Source organism: Ornithorhynchus anatinus, chromosome 4 (genome assembly GCF_004115215.2).
Source record: "Ornithorhynchus anatinus isolate Pmale09 chromosome 4, mOrnAna1.pri.v4, whole genome shotgun sequence".
NCBI lineage: Eukaryota > Metazoa > Chordata > Mammalia > Monotremata > Ornithorhynchidae > Ornithorhynchus > Ornithorhynchus anatinus.
Window position 1 is genome coordinate 131192000 of NC_041731.1, and position 18619 is coordinate 131210618.

At 47.0% G+C, this 18619-nt stretch overlaps 1 protein-coding gene across 1 annotated transcript in view; it reads left to right on the forward strand.

Moving 5' to 3' along the window:
• HTRA3 (HtrA serine peptidase 3) overlaps positions 1-3109 on the forward strand; it is a 52441-nt gene extending 49332 nt beyond the window's left edge. The window contains exon 9 of the mRNA XM_029063985.2: positions 2637-3109. Within this exon, the coding sequence (XP_028919818.1) occupies positions 2637-2802 (166 nt within the window). The 3' untranslated portion in view covers positions 2803-3109. The remainder of the gene's footprint in view (positions 1-2636) is intronic.
• Positions 3110-18619: the final 15510 nt, after the last annotated feature.

Below are 18619 nucleotides of genomic sequence, written 5' to 3' on the forward strand. Positions count from 1 at the left end.
CTTATCACCTGCGACGAGAATGTTTTTCTTTTAGTTTATGTGGAAGGGAAGAGAGAATTGGAATGTATGAAACAAACATTTGACCACTCATTTAAGGTTGTTCCCACTTTGGTTGGCATTTTGAGGGGAATAAGTCTGATGACGGACCCTCTGCCTTCTTGAGTGTCTTCAATCAAAATCCTTTGCTAGAACTTCGGCCGTCTTGGCATTCCATCTCCATCTGGAAGCAAAGAGGATAGCTGGAGGGAGGGTGCTAATCAACCAATCATATTTATTGAGTGGTTACTGTGTGCAGAGCACTGTACTAAGCGCTTGAGAGAGTACAGTAAATCAGAATTGACAGGCATATTTCCTGACCACATCGAGTTTACAGTCTAGAGGGGAAGACGGGCATTCGTATGAATCAAAAAATTACAGATGTGGACTTCAGTGGTGAGGGGCGGAGGGAGGGATGGATAAAGGGAGCTAATCAGGGTGATGCAGAAGGGAGTGGGAGAGAAGGAAATGAGGGGTGAGTCAGGGAAGGCCTCCGGGAGGAGATGTGGTCTTCTTCCTTGGTATCCCCCCTGGACGTTTGATAAATCCTCCTTCCAGCGATCCTCCCTTTCCCTCTCTATCAACCCGGAGTCCAGAAATGGGCTAAACTTTGCTTGAACCCTTTAAAACGTCCTGCCTTCAAAATCCTATAGAATTTCGGCAGTCGCCGAACGTCTGTAGGTTTTAAACTCACTGGGAGTTTGAAACTTATCTGAAATGAGTAACTGAATAATTTGATAACGTCGCAGTACTCCTTCCATACCTTCCACTTGAATAACAATCATTTTTCTTTCTGGTAATGGCAGTTAGATTTGCTGATCATTTGAAAGTCAAGTAGCTCCCAGCTTGCTAAGCTTGTGCTCATTCAAACTATTCAGGTTTTTTAGGGCAGATTTTCACGCTTCCTTTTCACGACATCACATCGTATACCAAAGCTTCAAATTAACTTTTTCTTTTCCGAAAAACTTTTTTGGCAACATTTTCACCCCCTCTGGTAATAGTGAAAATCTCTTCAGTGCCTTGCAATTGGCTCCAAGCGGACTAATAGTAGCACTAATAATGATTGGCTCAGTGCTCTGCACATAGAAAGTGCTCAATAAATACAGTTGAATGAATGAATGATTGGGATACTCGTTGAGTACTTACTACAGACCAAGCACTGTGCTAAGTACTGGGATAGTTCAATCCCTGTCACCACATGAGGCTCACAGTTTAAGGGGGAGAAAGAACAGATATCAAATCCCCATTTTGCAGATGAAGAAACAGAGGCACGAAGCATGCAAATGACTTGCCCAAGGTCACACGTCAGGATCCAGAATTCATACCCATTGTTCCGACTCCCAGACTCAGGCTTTTGCCATTAGACTACACCACTTCCCCACCTCTGTAGTTGAAAAATCGATCGAGGTTTTCCAAGCAGCCTCGCCTCAAGGTACCATCTACCCCAATGTTCCTTTTGACCGGAAACTCCTTCCCATCGGCTTTAAAGCACTCCATCACCTTGCCTTGGCGCTTAGAACAGTGCTTGCCACATAGTAAGCACTTAACAAATACCATAATTATTAGTACCTCACCTCTCTGATTTCCTACTACAGCTCAGACTTCGTTCCTGTAATGCCAACCTACTCATCGTACCTCGATCTCGTCTATCTGGCCAGTGACCTCTCGCCCACATCCTGCCTCTGGCTTGAAACTCCCTCTCCCTCCACAGGCGAAAGACGATCACTCTCACAACCTTCAAAATCCCGCAGCGTGGCTCAGTGGAAAGAGCATGGCCTTGGGAGTCAGAGGTCATGGGTTCTAATTCCTGCTCTGCCACTTGTCAGCTGTGTGATTTTGAGCAAGTCACTTCACTTCTCTGAGCTGCAGTTCACTTATCTGTAAAATGGGGATGAGGATTGAGAGCCCCACATGGGACAACTTGATGACCTTGTATCCAGCCCCCACAGTCCTTAGAACAATGCTTTGCACATTGTGAGTACTTAACAAATACCATTATTGTTATTATTGTTATTCAGAATCCCATCTCCTCCAAGAGGCCTTCCCCGCCTAAGCCTTCATTATCTCTACTCCCACTTTCTTCTGTGTCACATCTTGCGGTTGGATCTGCACACTTTATTCACCCCTCCCTCAGCCCCACAGCACTTATATACAGCGCTTAGTACAGTGCCTGACCCATGGGTAAGCCTCGTGGCTTAGGGGAAAGAACCTGGGCTTGGGAGTCAGAGGTTATGGGTTCTAATCCCACTTCTGCAACGTGTCAGCTGTGTGACTTTGGGCAAATCACTTCACTTCTCTGGGCCTCAGTTCTCTCATCTGTAAAATGGGGATGAAGACTGTGAGCCCTACGTGGGACACCCTAATTACTTTGTATCTACCCCAGTGCTTAGGACAGTGCTTTGCATATAGTAAGCACTTAACATATACCATCATTCATATGATTTAATACTTGTCTCCCCAGCTAAGATTGTAAGCTTGTCCTGGGCAGAGAACATGTCTACCAACTCTGTTATATTATATTGCACTCTCCCAGGCGCTGGGTACATTGCTCTGCACACAGTAAGTGCTCTGTGAATATGATTGATCGATTATTCTTGCAGCGGTGGGATCAAAGCCGGGGACATCATCGTCAAGGTAAATGGACGGCCTTTGATGTCTCCCAGCGACCTGCAAGAAGCCGTAATGAACGAGTCACCGCTGTTACTGGAAGTTCGAAGGGGAAATGACGATCTGCTCTTTAACATCGCCCCCAAAGTGGTCGTGTAATTCGACGGAACGAGGCCTTGCCCAATTCCCCGACCCTCTGATGACGGACCGTCAGACGCCTCCCTTTTCAGCTAATTCCATTTCCTGTCAACTAACGATACGGTGAACTAGCGAGTGCCTGAGCCATTTCTGCCTATAGTAGCTAGACGTAAATGCGGTAATGAGATTCAAACGAAGGACCGGATTTTGCCGTTGCTGGGACGTCCGAGACTCTCCCCGGAGCTGCTTGGGCAGCGTTCCCAGAAGCAGAATTTGACCCGGTGGTTCTGAATGTTTGCATTAGAGTATTTAAAAGTGAGCTATAGCTTTGGGGGGGGAATAGAAACACGCTATATATTTCTTAGAGAGATGTAACAGAGTGTAACTCTAGCCACATCGTATTCACTCACGTAATTGCCCCACTTTCCCATGCAATTTTTGTTTGATTAAAGATGGATGGGGCGATTATACAGATCCTATCGGGCTTAAGCCTATCCATAAGCAGAGGAGGAGGAGAAAATACAAAGAAAGATAAGAGGCCATCTGAGACTACATCTCTTCTATTTCTTCCTCCCACATGCTGCGTGCAAAAGAGGTTCAGTGAATTACAGTACTTTCCCCTCCCCCTTCTCTTCCTCTCCCATTTGTACCATTGTCAGATTCTGACCCTTCGCCCGTTAGCACAAGTCGCTGCCCACAGAATAACGCAGCACTTAGCACAGTGCTCCGTGCACACTAAGCGCTCAATAGATACCCTTGATGATGATGCCATTCCTTTCTGTTAAGTGGTACAAAAAAGTGATCCTTGATTTCCTTTGCCCCAAAACGGGGTGGGGGTCATTATCTTCTGGGGCGGGGGGGGGGGGAGGCAATTATGCGAGGAAATGTGGGTCATAAGCAAAATTTTCCTAAGGGTCAAAGCTCCTCCCTGAGGTAAGTGGGTTGGGTGGGAGGCATGTTTAATCTCCGAGATTCCTGGCGGGCCATTTGGGGTTTTGTCGAACAGCACTAACCGGCCGCCTAGAAATCGGGCAAAGCTGGCACCACAGCAGTCGGACAACTCCCAGAAAATGATCTGGACCCCGAGGAGAATGGAGCCTGTTGGACTATCCTGAAATTCCACTGACGAGCCTGAAGAAGCATTCAGGGAGAAATGCCTGGCGGTTCTGCTGCAGTCGGGAGTCATCCGTAATGGAATGACGAAATCTGGACAGAAAGCTGGGCTTTTCTGGCCGTTGAGAAGAGGAAATTGGATTTCTAAATAATTTCTCGCGTCGGGTTGTACAGAAGCCTGAGGATGGAGAAGTTGGTGGATGCCAGAAGAACAAAAAGTGGAAAAAGTGAGACAGCTAGGTCATTCAATTCTGGAAGATAGAACATGATTCTTATAGAATTAATGCCATGTGTACAAAAAAGTGCCAGTGAAATGGAAACAAAGTATGAGAAAATGCAGAATATTTTTTACAGTTTGGGTACAGATTAATAGGACATAAAATTTACCAGCTCTGCTGTAAAATTGATACTCTTTTTGACTTGTATGTTTCTATTGTAAGAAAATTAAAATTTACAGGCAAACTGTGCTTCCCTCCATGGGTCAGTGATTCATTTCTTGTGGCTATTTAAATCATCATAATCATAATGTCATTATCTATACTAATAATAATAATGACGGTATTCGTTAAGCGCTTACTCTGTGTTACACACAGCTCCAAGCGCTAGAGTAGCTACAGGCTAATCGGGTTGGACCCAGTCCTTGTTGCACACAGAGCTCACAGTCTTAATCCTCATTTTAAAGAAGGGTAACTGAAGTGGAGAAGGCAAGTGACTTGCCCAGGGTTACACAGCAGACAAGTGGTGGAGCCAGGATTAGAACCCAGGTCATTCTGACTCCCAGGCTTATATTAAGTACTTGCATGGGACAATCACTGGATTAAATGGTGGGGTCAATATGAGCAAATCATTAGGTCAGCATAGTCCCTGTCCCACATGAGGTTACAGTCTATAATAATAATAATATTAATGGTATTTGTTAAGCTCTATGTGCCAGACACTACACTAAGCACTGGGGTGGATACAAAGAACATGGGGTTGGACACAGTCCCTGTCTCAATCCCCATTGTACCGATAAGGTAACTGAAGCCCAGATAAGTGAAGTGACTTGGCCAAGGTCACCCAAGCCCAGGTCTCTGGGGAAGGGAGGACAGACGGCAGTCAGGGAGGGAGGAAGGAAGAAGGTAAAAGGGTTAATAAGGAGCAGAAGGTTGGGGTGCACGGCACAGGTGAAGTTGGTGAGATTGTATAGTGATTAGGGGTGATGAGATCGAGTTCGTGTCTGAGTTGATGAATGGGTGGGATGGAGGAGGTGGGTGGACTTGAGGAGTGAGAAAAAGCAAGCAATGGAAGGGTCTTAGGGAACATCCACACGGATATTGAAGTCTCTGAAGATCAACTCGGAGAAATAAGATAAACTCACTGGGGTCAGGGAATAATAATAATTGTGGCATTTGTTAAGCGCTTAACTGTGTACCAGGCACTCTACTAAGCATTCATTCATTCATTGATTCGTATTTATTCAGTGCTTACTGTGTGCACAGCCCTGTACTAAGCGCTTGGAATGTACAATTCGGCAACAGATAGAGACAATCCCTGCCCAACAATGGGCTTACAGTCTAAAAGCACTGGAGTGGACACAAGTAAATAGGGTGGGACACGGTCCCGGCCCCACGTGGGGGCTCACAATCTCTAACCCCCAGTTTACGGATGAGGGAACTGAGGCCCAGAGAAGCAAAGTGACTGGCCGGAGGTCACACAGCAGACGTGATAGAGCCAGCATTAGAACACATGGCCTTCTGACTCCCAGGCCCGGGCTCTGGAAGCTCGCTGTGGGCAGAGAATGTGTCTATTTATTGTTCTAATGTACTCTCCCAAATGTTTAGTCCAGTGCTCAGCACAGTGTAAGCACACAATAAATAGTATTGACTGACTATATATGTGGAAGGTAGCAAAAGAGAGAGAAATAGGGTTGGGGGAGTGGTCTGGAATTGGCTATGGGGCCAAGAAGCAGGTCAACCTTTACTCCTTTCCCAGTCTGGGGTGGTTGTGGGGGAAGGAGGTGAAAGGAATAGAAGCAGCGTTGCCTGGTGGGCTAGAGCCCGGGCCTGGGAGTCAGAAGGACCTGAGTTCTAATCCCGGCTCCACCGCTTGTCTGCTGGATCACCTTGGGCAAGTCACTTCACTTCTCTAGGCCTCAGTGACCTCATCTGTCAAATGGGGATCAACAGTGTGAGCTTCCTGAGGGACAGAGACTGTGTCCAACTCATTTAGCTTGTCTTCACCCCATCACTGAGTGCAGCCCTGGCGCAAAGTAAACATTTATGGAGACATAGTAATCATCGGGAGAAGCAGCGTGGCTAGTGGCAAGGAGCTGGGCTTGGGAGTCAGAGGTCATGCGTTCTAATGCCAGCTCCACCACTTGTCTGCTGTGTGACCTTGGGCTAGTCACTTTACTTCTCTGTGCCTCAGCTACCTCATCTGGAAAAGGGGGATTGAGACAATAAGCCCCACGTGGAACAATCTGATTACCTTGTATCTACCCCAGCACTTGAATAGTGCTTGGCACATAGCAAGAGCTTAAAAAATACTGCAATTATTATTTACCACAGTAGCACATTTCCTGACCACAACAAAGAAAAAGAAGAGGAAGATTAAAGCAGGCAGGAAAGCAGGGTGGTTCATGTCCAAAATCGATCAATCCTTGGGATGCAGATGTCATGGGTTCGAATCCTCGCTCTGCCCCTTGTCAGCTGTGTGACTTTGGGCAAATACTTAACTTCTCTGTGCCTCAGTGACCTCATCTGTAAAATGGGGATTAACTGTGAGCCTCATGTGGGACAACCAGATGACCCTGTATCTACCCCAGCACTTAGAACAGTGCTCTGCACATAGTAAGCGCTTAATAAATACCAACATTATTATTACTGAGCACTTCCTGTGTGCAGAGCAGTGTACTAAGCACTTGGGAAGAATAGAATAGAACAGAGTTGGTAGACACCTTCCCTGCTTACATGCAACTTTCAGTCTGGGGGGAAACAGACAATATAAATGGCTTCTAGGCTTTTTTCTACATTAGTTCTAGCTAGTTCTTCTAGATTAAATTAGTCTTCTAGACTGTGAGCCCATTGTGGGCAGGGATTGTCTCTATTTGTTGCTGAATTGTACTTCCCAAGTGTTCAGTACAGTGCTCTGCACACAGTAAGCACCCAATAAATACGATGGAATGAATAAATTACAGATACATGTAGTGCTGTGGGTGACCCAGAAAGGAGAGGGAGTAAGGAAAATGAAGGTTTAGGCAGGGAAGACCTCTTGGTGGAGATGTGCTTTTAATAAGATTTTGAAGAGTGTGGTGGTCTGTCAGATATGAAGGGGTAGTGAGTTCCAGGTCAGAGGCGGGATGTGGGCGGGAGGTCGGCTGGGAGATAGACGAGATGGAGGGCCAGTGAGGAGGTTGGCATTAGAGGAGCCAAGTGTGTGGGCTGGGTGGGTGTAGGAGAATAGCGAGGTGTGGTAGGTGATTGACTGTTTTTAAAACCGATGATGAGAATGGTTTTTTTTGAGGCGGAGGTGGATGGACAACCAGTAGCAGCAAGGCATACTGGATCGAGCACGGGCCTGGGACTCAGAAGGTCATGGGTTCTAATTCTAGCTCCGCCACTTGTCTGCCGTGTGACTTCGGACAAGTCACTTCACTTCTCTGGGCCCCCGTTCCCTCATCTGTAAAACGGGGCTTGAGACAGTGAGCCCCACATTGGACAGGGACTGTGTCTGACCCCATTTGCTTGTATCCACCCCAGCTTTTAGTACAGTGCCTGGCGCATGCTTAGAACAGTACTTACTTGGCACATAGTAAGCTCTTAACAGACACCATCATCAACATTACATCACTCCTTTACAGGCTGAGGGCAGCGCACTTCCAGATTACTTGGGTAAAAACAGGGGGTTCTGTGGACCACTCCCTTCTCCTGGGAACCTGATTCCACCTTGGCTTCACTGACACTGTCCTCTCCTGGTTCTCCTCCTCTCTCTCTCTGGGCGCTTCTTCTCATCGTCTTTCACCTCCTCTTCCTCGCCCCCGCCCACCTCACCTCCCTTCTCACCGTCTCCATCCCAGCCTGCACACTCCGCTCCTCTGCTGCCGCTAACTTTCCCCCTCGACCTCATTTCTCGCCTGTCCCGCCACTGACCCCTGGCCCACATCCTACCTCTGGCCTGGAACGCCCTCCCTCCTCATTTCCCTCATCTGTAAAAAGGGGATGAAGACTGTGAACCCCACATGGGACAGGGACTATGTCCAACCTGATAAATTCGAATATACTCTGGGGCTCAGTAGAGTGCCCGACTGACACACAGAAAGCACTTTAACAAATACCATTTTAAAAAAAGGTTGTGTCTTATCAGATATCTAACCCCCGGCACTTGACATAAAGTAAGGACTTAACAAAAGGACAGATAACACCACTTGTCGGCTGTGTGACCTTGGGCAAGGCACTTCTCTGGGCCTCAGTTACCTCATCTGTAAAATGGGGATTATAATAATAATAATAATAATAATGTTGGTATTTGTTAAGCGCTTACTATGTGCCGAGCACTGTTCTAAGCGCTGGGGTAGACACAGGGGAATCAGGTTGTCCCACGTGGGGCTCACAGTCTTAATCCCCATTTTACAGATGAGGGAACTGAGGCACCGAGAAGTGAAGTGACTTGCCCAAAGTCACACAGCTGGCAAGTGGCAGAGCTGGGGTTCGAACCCATGACCTCTGACTCCAAAGTCCGTGCTCTTTCCAGTGAGCCACGGCCCACATGGGACAACCTGATTACCCTATATCTACCCCAACATTAAGAACAGTGCTTGGCACATAGTAAGCACTCAACATATGTTGTAATTATTATTATTATATCACCATTACCCACCCTCTTTTCATCAGGTGGACCAAAAGGCCAGCCATGAACATGATTCATGAAGGAGCTGGAGATTTCCCTCGAACTGCTCTGTCTGGTGACTGTTTTGGCCACAAAACCAGGGCATGAGCCAATGAACTAGCTGAATATGAGGTAATTACTCTCAATAATAATAATAATCATGCGATCTGTTAAGTGCTTACTATGTGCCAGGCACTGTACTAAGCACTGAGGTGGATACAAGCAAATCGGGTTGGACAAGGTCCACGTCCCAAATGGGATTTACAGCCTTAATCCCCATGTGACAGAAGAGGGAAATGAGGCCCAGAGAAGTGAAGTGACTTGCCCAGGGTCATATGGCAGACAAGTGGTGGAGCCGCGATCAGAACTCAGGTCCTTCTGACTCCCCGCCCTGGACTCTGTCAGAGAAAGGAGAGTCAAGGCACAAGCCAAACGTGGAGCTGGGTACAAAATAAAGTGAACTAACAGATGACAAACCTCTCAGAAATCATCACTCCCTTCCTCTCTTGAATGCAAGCAATCAATACTTGAATGCAAGTATTTCCTGAGCACTTACTATGTGCAAAGAACCAATAATAATACTAATGATAATTTTGGTATTTGTTAAGCTATGTCCAAGGCGCTGTAAAAGCAAATCGTGTTGGACACAGTCCCTGACCCACATGGGGCTCACAGTCTCAATCCCCATTTTCCAGAAGAGGCCACTGAGGCCCAGAGAAATGAAATGAAATTTGGAAAAGCAGCACGGTGTAATCGATGGAGCCCGGACCTGGGATGGAGAAGGTCATAGGTTCAAATCCTGGCTCTGCCACGTCTGCTGTGTGACTTTGGGCGAGGCACTTTACTTCCCTCTGCCTCAGTCCCCTCATCTGTAAAATGGGGACGAGACTGTGAGCCCCACACGGGACAGGGACTGTGTCCAACCCGATTTGCTTGTACTAAGCCCCAGGGCTTAGTATAGTGCTTGGCACATAGTAAGCGCTTAATCAATACCACAATTATTATTATCGTTATTACTTGCCCAAGGCCACAGAGACTTGTCACAGGTGGGATTAGAACCTACAGCCTCTGACTCCCAGCCCCGGGCTTTCTCCACACTGCTCAGCACTTAGGAGATGTGCCTAGGTGAATCTGGGCATCCACCATCTCAAGGTCAAAGCGCAATCCGAAACTTCCTGAACTAGCAAGTCGGAATTCGGAAGCGTGGATAGGACCAGGCGACCAAAGCTGCTTGACACCCCAGGCTGGGACCGTCCAGGAAGGTGACCCTCACCTCCATGCTCTTTTCCTCAACTTCCCCTCCCTTCTGCTTCGTCCTTCCTCTTCCCCCTCCCAACCCCACACCGCTTATACCCCTATCATTTTAAATTATCCCTTTGCTCTTCCCCGCTCCCGGCCCCAAAGCACTTATACCCATATCTGCCATTTTATTTATTTGCTTTGATGTCTTGCTCTCCGCCAACACCCCTAGACTATAAGTTCATTGTGGGCAGAGAATGTCACTGTTTATTAATAATAATAATAATGTTGGTATTTGTTAAGCACTTACTATGTGCCGAGCACTGTACTAAGCGCTGGGGTAGGCACAGGGGAATGAGGTTGTCCCACGTGGGGCTCACAGTCTTAATCCCCATTTTACAGATGAGGGAACTGAGGCATCGAGAAGTCAAGTGACTTGCCCACAGTCACACAGCTGACAAGTGGCGGAGCCGGGATTTGAACCCATGATCTCTGACTCCAAAGCCCGTGCTCTTTCCACTGAGCCACGCTGTATTGGACTTTCCCAAGCGCTTAGTACAGCTCTCTGTGCTGTGGGGGATTGAAACATGCAGTAGCCAGGAGCATCGGTGGGAAGCATTGGCAAGCAGGAGCGAGGTGCTTCACTGCAGGCAGGTAACGCAGAAGTGAATTCCTCCCAAGTGGGAAGTTCAGTTCGTTGCATCCAAACAATTAAATAAGTATATTCCTCCCCAAAGGGAAGTTTGATTTTACACGTGGAATAAATTTTGTAGAACTCAGCTCTCGAATCTGCTCTTTCTCTGGCCACGCCGATTTCCAAACCCATCCCCGTGTGGCTTAGTGGCAAGAGCCCAACTGGGAGTCAGAGGTTGTGGGTTCTAATCCCACCTACACCACTTAGCTGTGTGACTTTCGGCAAGTCACTTCACTTCTCTGTGCCTCAGTTACCTCATCTGTAAAATAGAGATGAAGACTGTGAGCCCCACATGGGACAACCTGAGAACCTTAAATTTATCCCAGCTCTTAGAACAATGCTTGGCACGTAGTAAGCACTTAACAAATTACCATTATTATTATACTGCATAAGTACGTTCCCTGACCACATGAGCCTTACAGTCTACTCTCTTGGGCTTGGGAGACAGAGGACCTGGGTTCTAAGCCTAGCTCCAGTACTTGTCTGCCATGTGACTTTGGACAAGTCACTTCCCTTCCCTGTACCTCAGTAAACTCATCTGTAAAATGGGGATTAAGGCTGTGAGCCATAAGTGGAATGGAGACTGTGTCTGGCCCAATTATCTTATATTTAGAAACTGATATCTATGTATCTACATCTTCCCCCTCTCTAGACTGTGAGTTCATTGTGGGCAGAGATTGTCTCTCTTTACTGCTGTATTGTGCTTTCCCAAGCACTTAGTATAGTGTTCTGCACAGATTAAGTGCTTAATAAATACAAGTGATTGAAAGAATATCTACTCCACCTCTTATAATAGTGCCTGGTACATAGTAAGCACTTAAATACCACTATTATTATTACATTAATCATTCTTAGAGGGGGAGACAGACATAAAAATAAATTATGGATATGTACATTAGTGCTGTGGGGCTGAGGGTGAGATGAAGAATGGATAGAAACACTTAGTACAGTGCTCTATACACAGTAAGTCCTCAATAAATACGATTGAATGAATGAATAGAAATCTAAGGGAAGAACAATGCAGAAGGGACAGGGAGCAGAAGAGATGAGGGCTGAATCAGGGAAGATCTCTTGGAGGAGATGTGCTTTCAGTAAAGCTTGGAGGGGGGGAAGTCATGGTCTGTTGTATATGAGGAGAGAGGGTGTTCCAGGTCAGAGGAGGGTCGTGGGCGAGAGGTGGGCGGTGAGACAGATGAGATGGAGGTATAGTGAAAAGGTTGGCATTAGAGGAGCAAAGTGAGCGTGCTGGGTGGTAGAAGGAAATGAGTGTGGTAAGAAAGGAGGGGCAAATTCTGAGCCAAATAATAGGACGAATGGGCAAAGAAATCTGTCAACAGCTCCATCGGTGTGCGTCATCAGCCAGGAGGGGGATTTTATAAAGGACAAAGTGTCCTGGACACGGTGAAGGATTGCCAAGAAGTCGGGGTGAACGTGAGCCCCACGGTCCGTCCGAGGACCTGGGAGCTGCCCAGCCCTGGTTCGATTCAACGCCTTCTCCCCTAGCCACGGGACAGCAGATCACTCGAACGCCAGATGGGCTGGTAAGGGGTGGGGTGGCCAGAGGGACGGAGGAAGAAAGGGGATGAGTAAATCACGGGAGCGAGAAACGAGGGCAGAAAATAAGGGAGCAGCTAGGGAAACAGTGGGACCGATGTGGAAAAAGAAATAGAGCCAGGCCAGGCTCTGAAGGGCAGGGAAGATGAGGAGATAAGGCAGAGGACTGTGTAGTGGGCTGTAGGGAAGGAGTCAGTCAATCATATTTATTGAGAGTTACTGTGTACAGAGCACCGTCCTAAGCTCTTGGGAAAGTATAAAAGGTATGTTACCCGCTTACAGTGGGTTTATAGTCTAGACAGGGAGGTGGACTTTAATGCAAATAAATAATGACAGATATGGACATAAACACTCTGGGGCTGGGAGGTGGGGATCACTGAAGGAAGCACATCAGGGCGACGCAGAAGGGAGTAGCAAAAGAGAAAAGGGTTTTCGTCAGGGAAGGCCTCTTGGAGGAGATGGGCCTTCAATAAGACTTAGAAGTGTCAGTTGGATTTTCATTTATTCAGTGGTATTTATTGAGCACTTACGGTGTGGAGAGGACTGTACTAAGCACCAGGAAAATATTAGACTGTGAGCCCGTCATTGGGCAGGGATTGTCTCTATCTGTTGCCCAATTGTACATTCCAAGTGCTTAGTACAGTGCTCTGCACATAGTAAGCGCTCAATAAATACTATTGAATTAATGAACAGTACAGCAATAAAGAGACAGTCCCTGCCCTCATCCGGCCTCCAGTCTAGAGGAGGGGAGACAGACATCAAAACAAGTATACAGGCATCATTATAAATAAGTAGAATTATAGATCTATACCTATATACATAAGTGCTGTGGGGTGGGAGGCAGGCAGAGGGGGAGGGGAAGGGGGGGAGCTGAGGCAAAGGGGGCTTAGTCTGGGAAGACCTTTTGGAGGAGGTGTGTCTTCAGTAGGATTTTGAAAGGAGAAGGGAGGAAGAGTGATTGTTTGGCAGATTTGAGGACAGAGGGTGTACCGGGCCAGAGGTAGATGTTGGCAGTGAGACAGACGAGATCGAGGCACAGTGAGAAGGTTAGGATTTGAGGAAGGAGGGTGTTCCAGGCCAGAGGCAGGACGTGGGCGAGAGAGCAGTGGTGAGATAGATGAGATGGAGGGCTTTGAAGTCAATGGTGACATTTTTATTTGATTCAGAGGTAGATGGGCAACCACTGGAGGTTCTTGAGGAGTGGGGAAATACGTTCTGAACTCTTTTGTAGAAAAATGACCTCGGAAGCAGAGTGAAGTATGGACTGGAGTGGGAAAGAGAGAGGAGGCTGGGAAGTCAGCGAGGTGACTGATATAGTAATCAAAGCGGGATAGGTTAAGTGATTGGATGAACATGGTAGCAGTTTGGAGGGAGAGGAAAGGGTGGATTTTAGCGATGTGAACGTGAAACCGACAGGATTTAGTGATGGATTGGAAAAGTGGGTGAACAAGAGAGAGGAGGAAAGGGTAAGGCCAAGGTTACGGGCTTGTGAGTCAGGGAGGATGGTGGTGCCGTCTACACTGATTTGAAAAATCAGTGGTAGGACAGGTTTTGGGAGGGAGATAGGGTGTTCTATTTTGGACATGTTAAGCTTGGGGGGACAGGAGGAAATCCAAGTAGAGATGTCTTGAAGGCAGGAGGAAATGCTAGGCTGCAGGGAGGGAGAGAGATCAAGGCTGGAGATTTGGCAATCATCCACATAGAGCTGGTAATAATAATAGTAGTAATAATAATAATGGTATTTAAGTGCTTACTATGTGCTAGTCACTGTACTAAGCGCTGGGGTGGACATAAACAAATCGGGTTGGATATGTCCCTGTCCCATGTGGCGCACACAGTCTCAATCCCCATTTTACATATGAGGTAATAGAGGCCCAGAGATGTAAAGTGACTTGCCCAAGGTCGCGCAGCAGACAAGAGGGGGAGCCGGGATTAGAACCCGTGACCTTCTGACTTCCGGGCCCGGCCTCTACCCACTAACGCCGTGCTGCTTTTCAAGCCGTGGTAGTTGAAGCCGTGGGAGCGGATGAGTTCTCCAAGGGAATGGCTGTAGATAGAGAATAGAAGGGGACCCTGAACTGAATCTTGTCAGACCCCCACAACCGCTGCTCAACTTGTATCTACCCCACCACTCAGTAGAGCGCCTGGCACGTAGGAAGTGCTTAGGAAGCAGCGTGGCTCAGTGGAACGAGCCTGGGCTTGGGAGTCAGAGGTCACGGGTTCTAATCCTGGCTCCTCCACTTGTCAGCTGTGTGACTTTGAGCAAGTCATTTCACATCTCTGAGCCTCAGTTACCTTATCCATAAAATGGAGATCAAGACTGTGAGCCCCACATGGGATAACTTGATCACCTTGTATCCCTCCAGCGCTTAGAACAGTGCTTCACACATAGTAAGCGCTTAACAAATGCCAGCATTATTATTATTATTATTATTTCTTCAGGAGAAACCAAGCTGCCAAAGCAAAGTGAGCTTGTGGAACACTGCAGGCCTGGTGATGTAACAGGCCAGCTGCCGACTTCAATCAATTCCAAGCGGCGGCAGAGGCGTCTGCAGGCAAATCTCGGCCAGCAGACCCTGCCCGAGGAGGAGTCATTCCCAGAAAAAAAGAAATCCTCGCACTTCCATGGGACCCCTCCCCTCTCACCTCTTCCCTGGGGAATCGCTGCACGGTAAAGTCGATTTCTTGGGAACATTTCGATCCCTTGGTTTCCTCCGCCCTTCAAGTCTGCCAAACCACAGTTTCCCCAAAGCCCTCCTCCAAGAGGCTCTCCCTGGTTGATTCCCCTTTTTTATGGTGTTCGTTAAGCCGGGCATTGTACTAAACAACGGGGGAGTTATGAGCTAATCGGGTTAGACGCAGTTTATTTCCCACTTGGGGTTCACAGTCTTAATTCCCACTTTACAGATAGGTAACTGAGGCACAGAGAAGGGAAGCGACTTGCCCAAGGTCACATGAAGACAAGAGGAGGAGTCACGATTAGAACTCAGGTCTTCTGACCCCCAGGCCCATGCTCTATTCACTAGGCCACACTGCTTCTCTCCAAATCACAGCCCCCCGGCTCGCCCCGCAAATCCCCTAGCACTTAGCTACACGTGGATTGTTGCATTCTTCTATTTACTCCCTTATTTTTTTTAAATGGTGCTCAGTACTATGTTCCAGGCACTGTACTAAACTCTAGGGTAGATAATTAGGTTGGACACAGTCCCTGTCTCATATAGTGCTCACAGTCTAAATCGAAGGGAGGATTTAATCCCCATTTTACAAATGGGGTGACTCAGGCCCAGAAAAGTGAAGTAACTTGCCCTCGGTCACACAGCAGACAGATGGTGGACCCAGGATTAGAACCCGGGTCCTTCTGACTCCTGGGCCCGGGCTCTAGTCACTAGGCCATGCGGCTTCAAACTTTATTCACCGTTTCTTCTCCAGTTCTCCTTTCCATTCTCTTTTTTCATGAAAATCTTCTGGTGCCTGAATCCACCTCCATGAGGAGAAGGATCACAACCTCGAGACCTATTCTTCTCTCTAGTGCCCGGCACTAGAGAGGTGCTCAAGAAATACCATTGCTAGATGCTCAAGAAATACCGATGTCACTGTAAGTGTAAGCATCCTAAAAGGTGAACAAAAACATTAGAAGGTACCTAGCATCAGAAGGATCTGAGTTCTAATCTCTGCTCCACATGTCCACAATAATGTCCATAATAATAATACCAGCATTATTAAGCCCTATTCTGAACTCCGAAAAGAAACAGTTTCCATTTCTGCTTTTTCATCCTAATCTTCTTCAACAGGGAATGAGCAAGATGGCCCTATCCCCAGATATTAAGTGCTTACTGTGCGCAAAGCACTGTGCCATGAGCAAGTTATTTCATTTCCCTGAGCCTCATTTAAAAATCTAGGACTGTGTCCTAGCTGATTTTTTTGGATCTAGTTCCGTGCTTTAGCACAGTCCTGGGCACAGAGTAAGTGCTAAGTAAATGCCATCATCACATTAGTCTTCTCATTTCATTCAATCGTATTTAATAATATTGATGGCATTTGTTAAGCCCTTACAATGTGCAAAGCACTGTTCTAAGCGCTGGGGTAGATACAAGATGATCAAGTTGTCCCACATGGGGCTCACAGTCTTAATCTCCATTTTATAGATGAGGAAATGAGGCACAGAGAAGCTAAGTGACTTGCCCAAAGTCTCAAAGCTGACAAGCAACAGAGCCAGGATTAGAACTCCTGATCTCTGACTCCCAAGCCCGGGCTCTTTCCACTGAGCCACACTGCTTCTCAAGGTGCAGAACACTGTACTAAGCGCTAGGGAGAGGGCAGTATAACAATAAACAGACACATGCCCTGCCCACAATGAGTTTCCAGTCTAGAGGGGGTGAGACAGACATTAATAGAAATAAATCTCCATCTTCTCCATTAGAATGTAAGCTCCTTGTGGGCAGTTGACAGAATGTGCAGTCACTTGTTTATTTTCTACTTCCCAAGCTGAGCCAAATGTGGCTTTGTCAGTAAATCAATCCTATTTATTGAGTGCTTACTACGTGCAGAGCATTGAGAATAATAATGATAATAATTATGGTATTTGTTAAGCGCTTGCCATGTGCCAAGCACGTATTAAGCTCTGGGGTAGATACACGCAAACAGGGTTGAACACAGACTCTGTCCCACATGGGGGTTAGAGTCTTAATCCCCATTCTACAGATGAGGTGACTGAGGCACAGCAAAGTGACCTGCCCAAGATCACACAGCAGACGAGTGGGGGAACCGGGATTAGAACCATGACCTTCTGATTTCCAGTCCCGTGATCTATCCACTACACCATGCCGCTTCTCCATCACCTATGTATATATACAATCTTAACCATATTAACGCCCATCTCCCCCTCTAGACTGTAACCTTTCTGTGGGGAAGGATCATGTATACCAACTCAGTTGTACTGTACTCTGTACTTAAGAGAAGCAGCGTGGCTCAGTGGAAAGAGCCCGGACTTGGGAGTCAGAGGTTGTGGGTTCTAATCCTGGCTCCACCACTTGCCACCTTTGTGACTTTGGGCCAGTCACTTACTTTGTCTGTGCTTCAATTACCTCATCCATAAAAAGGGGATGAAGACCGTGAGCCCCACGAGGGACAACCTGATGACCTTATATCTACCCCAGTGTTTAGAACAGTGCTTGGCACATAGTAAGTGCTTAACAAATACCATTATTATTATTACTCTCCCAAGCACTTATTACAGTGCTCTGCACACAGTAAGCACTCAAATACCACCGATTACTTATGTAAATAGCCGTATTTAATTATATCAGTGTCCGTGTTCCCATTTAGATCACTGTGGGCAGAGACCATTTCTACCGACTTTCTGGAATAGTGCTCTCCCAACCGCTACAGTGCTCTGCACACAGTAAGTGTTCACTAAAAACCACTGATTGATTGTAGGTGTGGCAACAGTGGTACTTATTGAACATCCACTGGATGCAATGCCCTGAGAAGCAGCATGGCCTAGTGGCTAGAGCCCAGGCCTGGAAGTCAGAAGGACCTGGGTTCTAATCCTGGCTCCACCACTTGTCTGCTGGGTGACTTTGGGCAAATCACTTCACTTCTCTGGCCCTTACTTCCCTCATCAGTAAAATGGGGTTTAGGATTGCGAGCCCTTTGTGGGACAGGGACTCTGTCCAATCTGATTTGCTTCTATCCATCCCAGTGCTTACTATGTCGCCTGCCACATAGTAAGTGCTTAAATACCATAGTTATTAATATTATTACTAAAATCCCACTTCCAGTTGAATTGATGATTGACTTATGGCCCCAGGGTTAATGGATTAATTAGATCGGGTCTTTATTTTATTTTTAATGATATTTGCTTAAGGCTTTCCATGTGCCACACACTGTACTAAGCGCTGGAGTAGGTAAGAAAAATAATAATAATAATAATAATAATAATGGTATCTGTTAATGCTTACTATATATCAAGCACTGTTGTAAGCGCTGGGTTAGATACAAGCTAATCAGGTTGGACACAGTTCCTGTTCCACATGGGGCTCCCAGTCTTCATCCCCATTTTCCAGATGAGGTCCAGAGAGGTGAAGTGACTGGTCCAAGGTCACCCAGCAGACGGCGGCAGAACCGGCATTAGAACCCAGGTCCTTCTGACTCCCAGGCTCCTGTTCTTTCCACTAGTCCACTCTGCTCCACGCCTATTAAGCGCTTACTACATGCTAAGCACTGTGCTAAGCCCCGGGGTTGTTACATAGTGCTGTTTTGCGCGAGTGGTTTAATGGACCGTATCAGTGTCAATCCTCAATGGTGTTATTGTGACAGAGAAAAGAAAATCCAAAAATGTCCAGTTTTTCCCCTGGGGATTGAGTCAGCAGC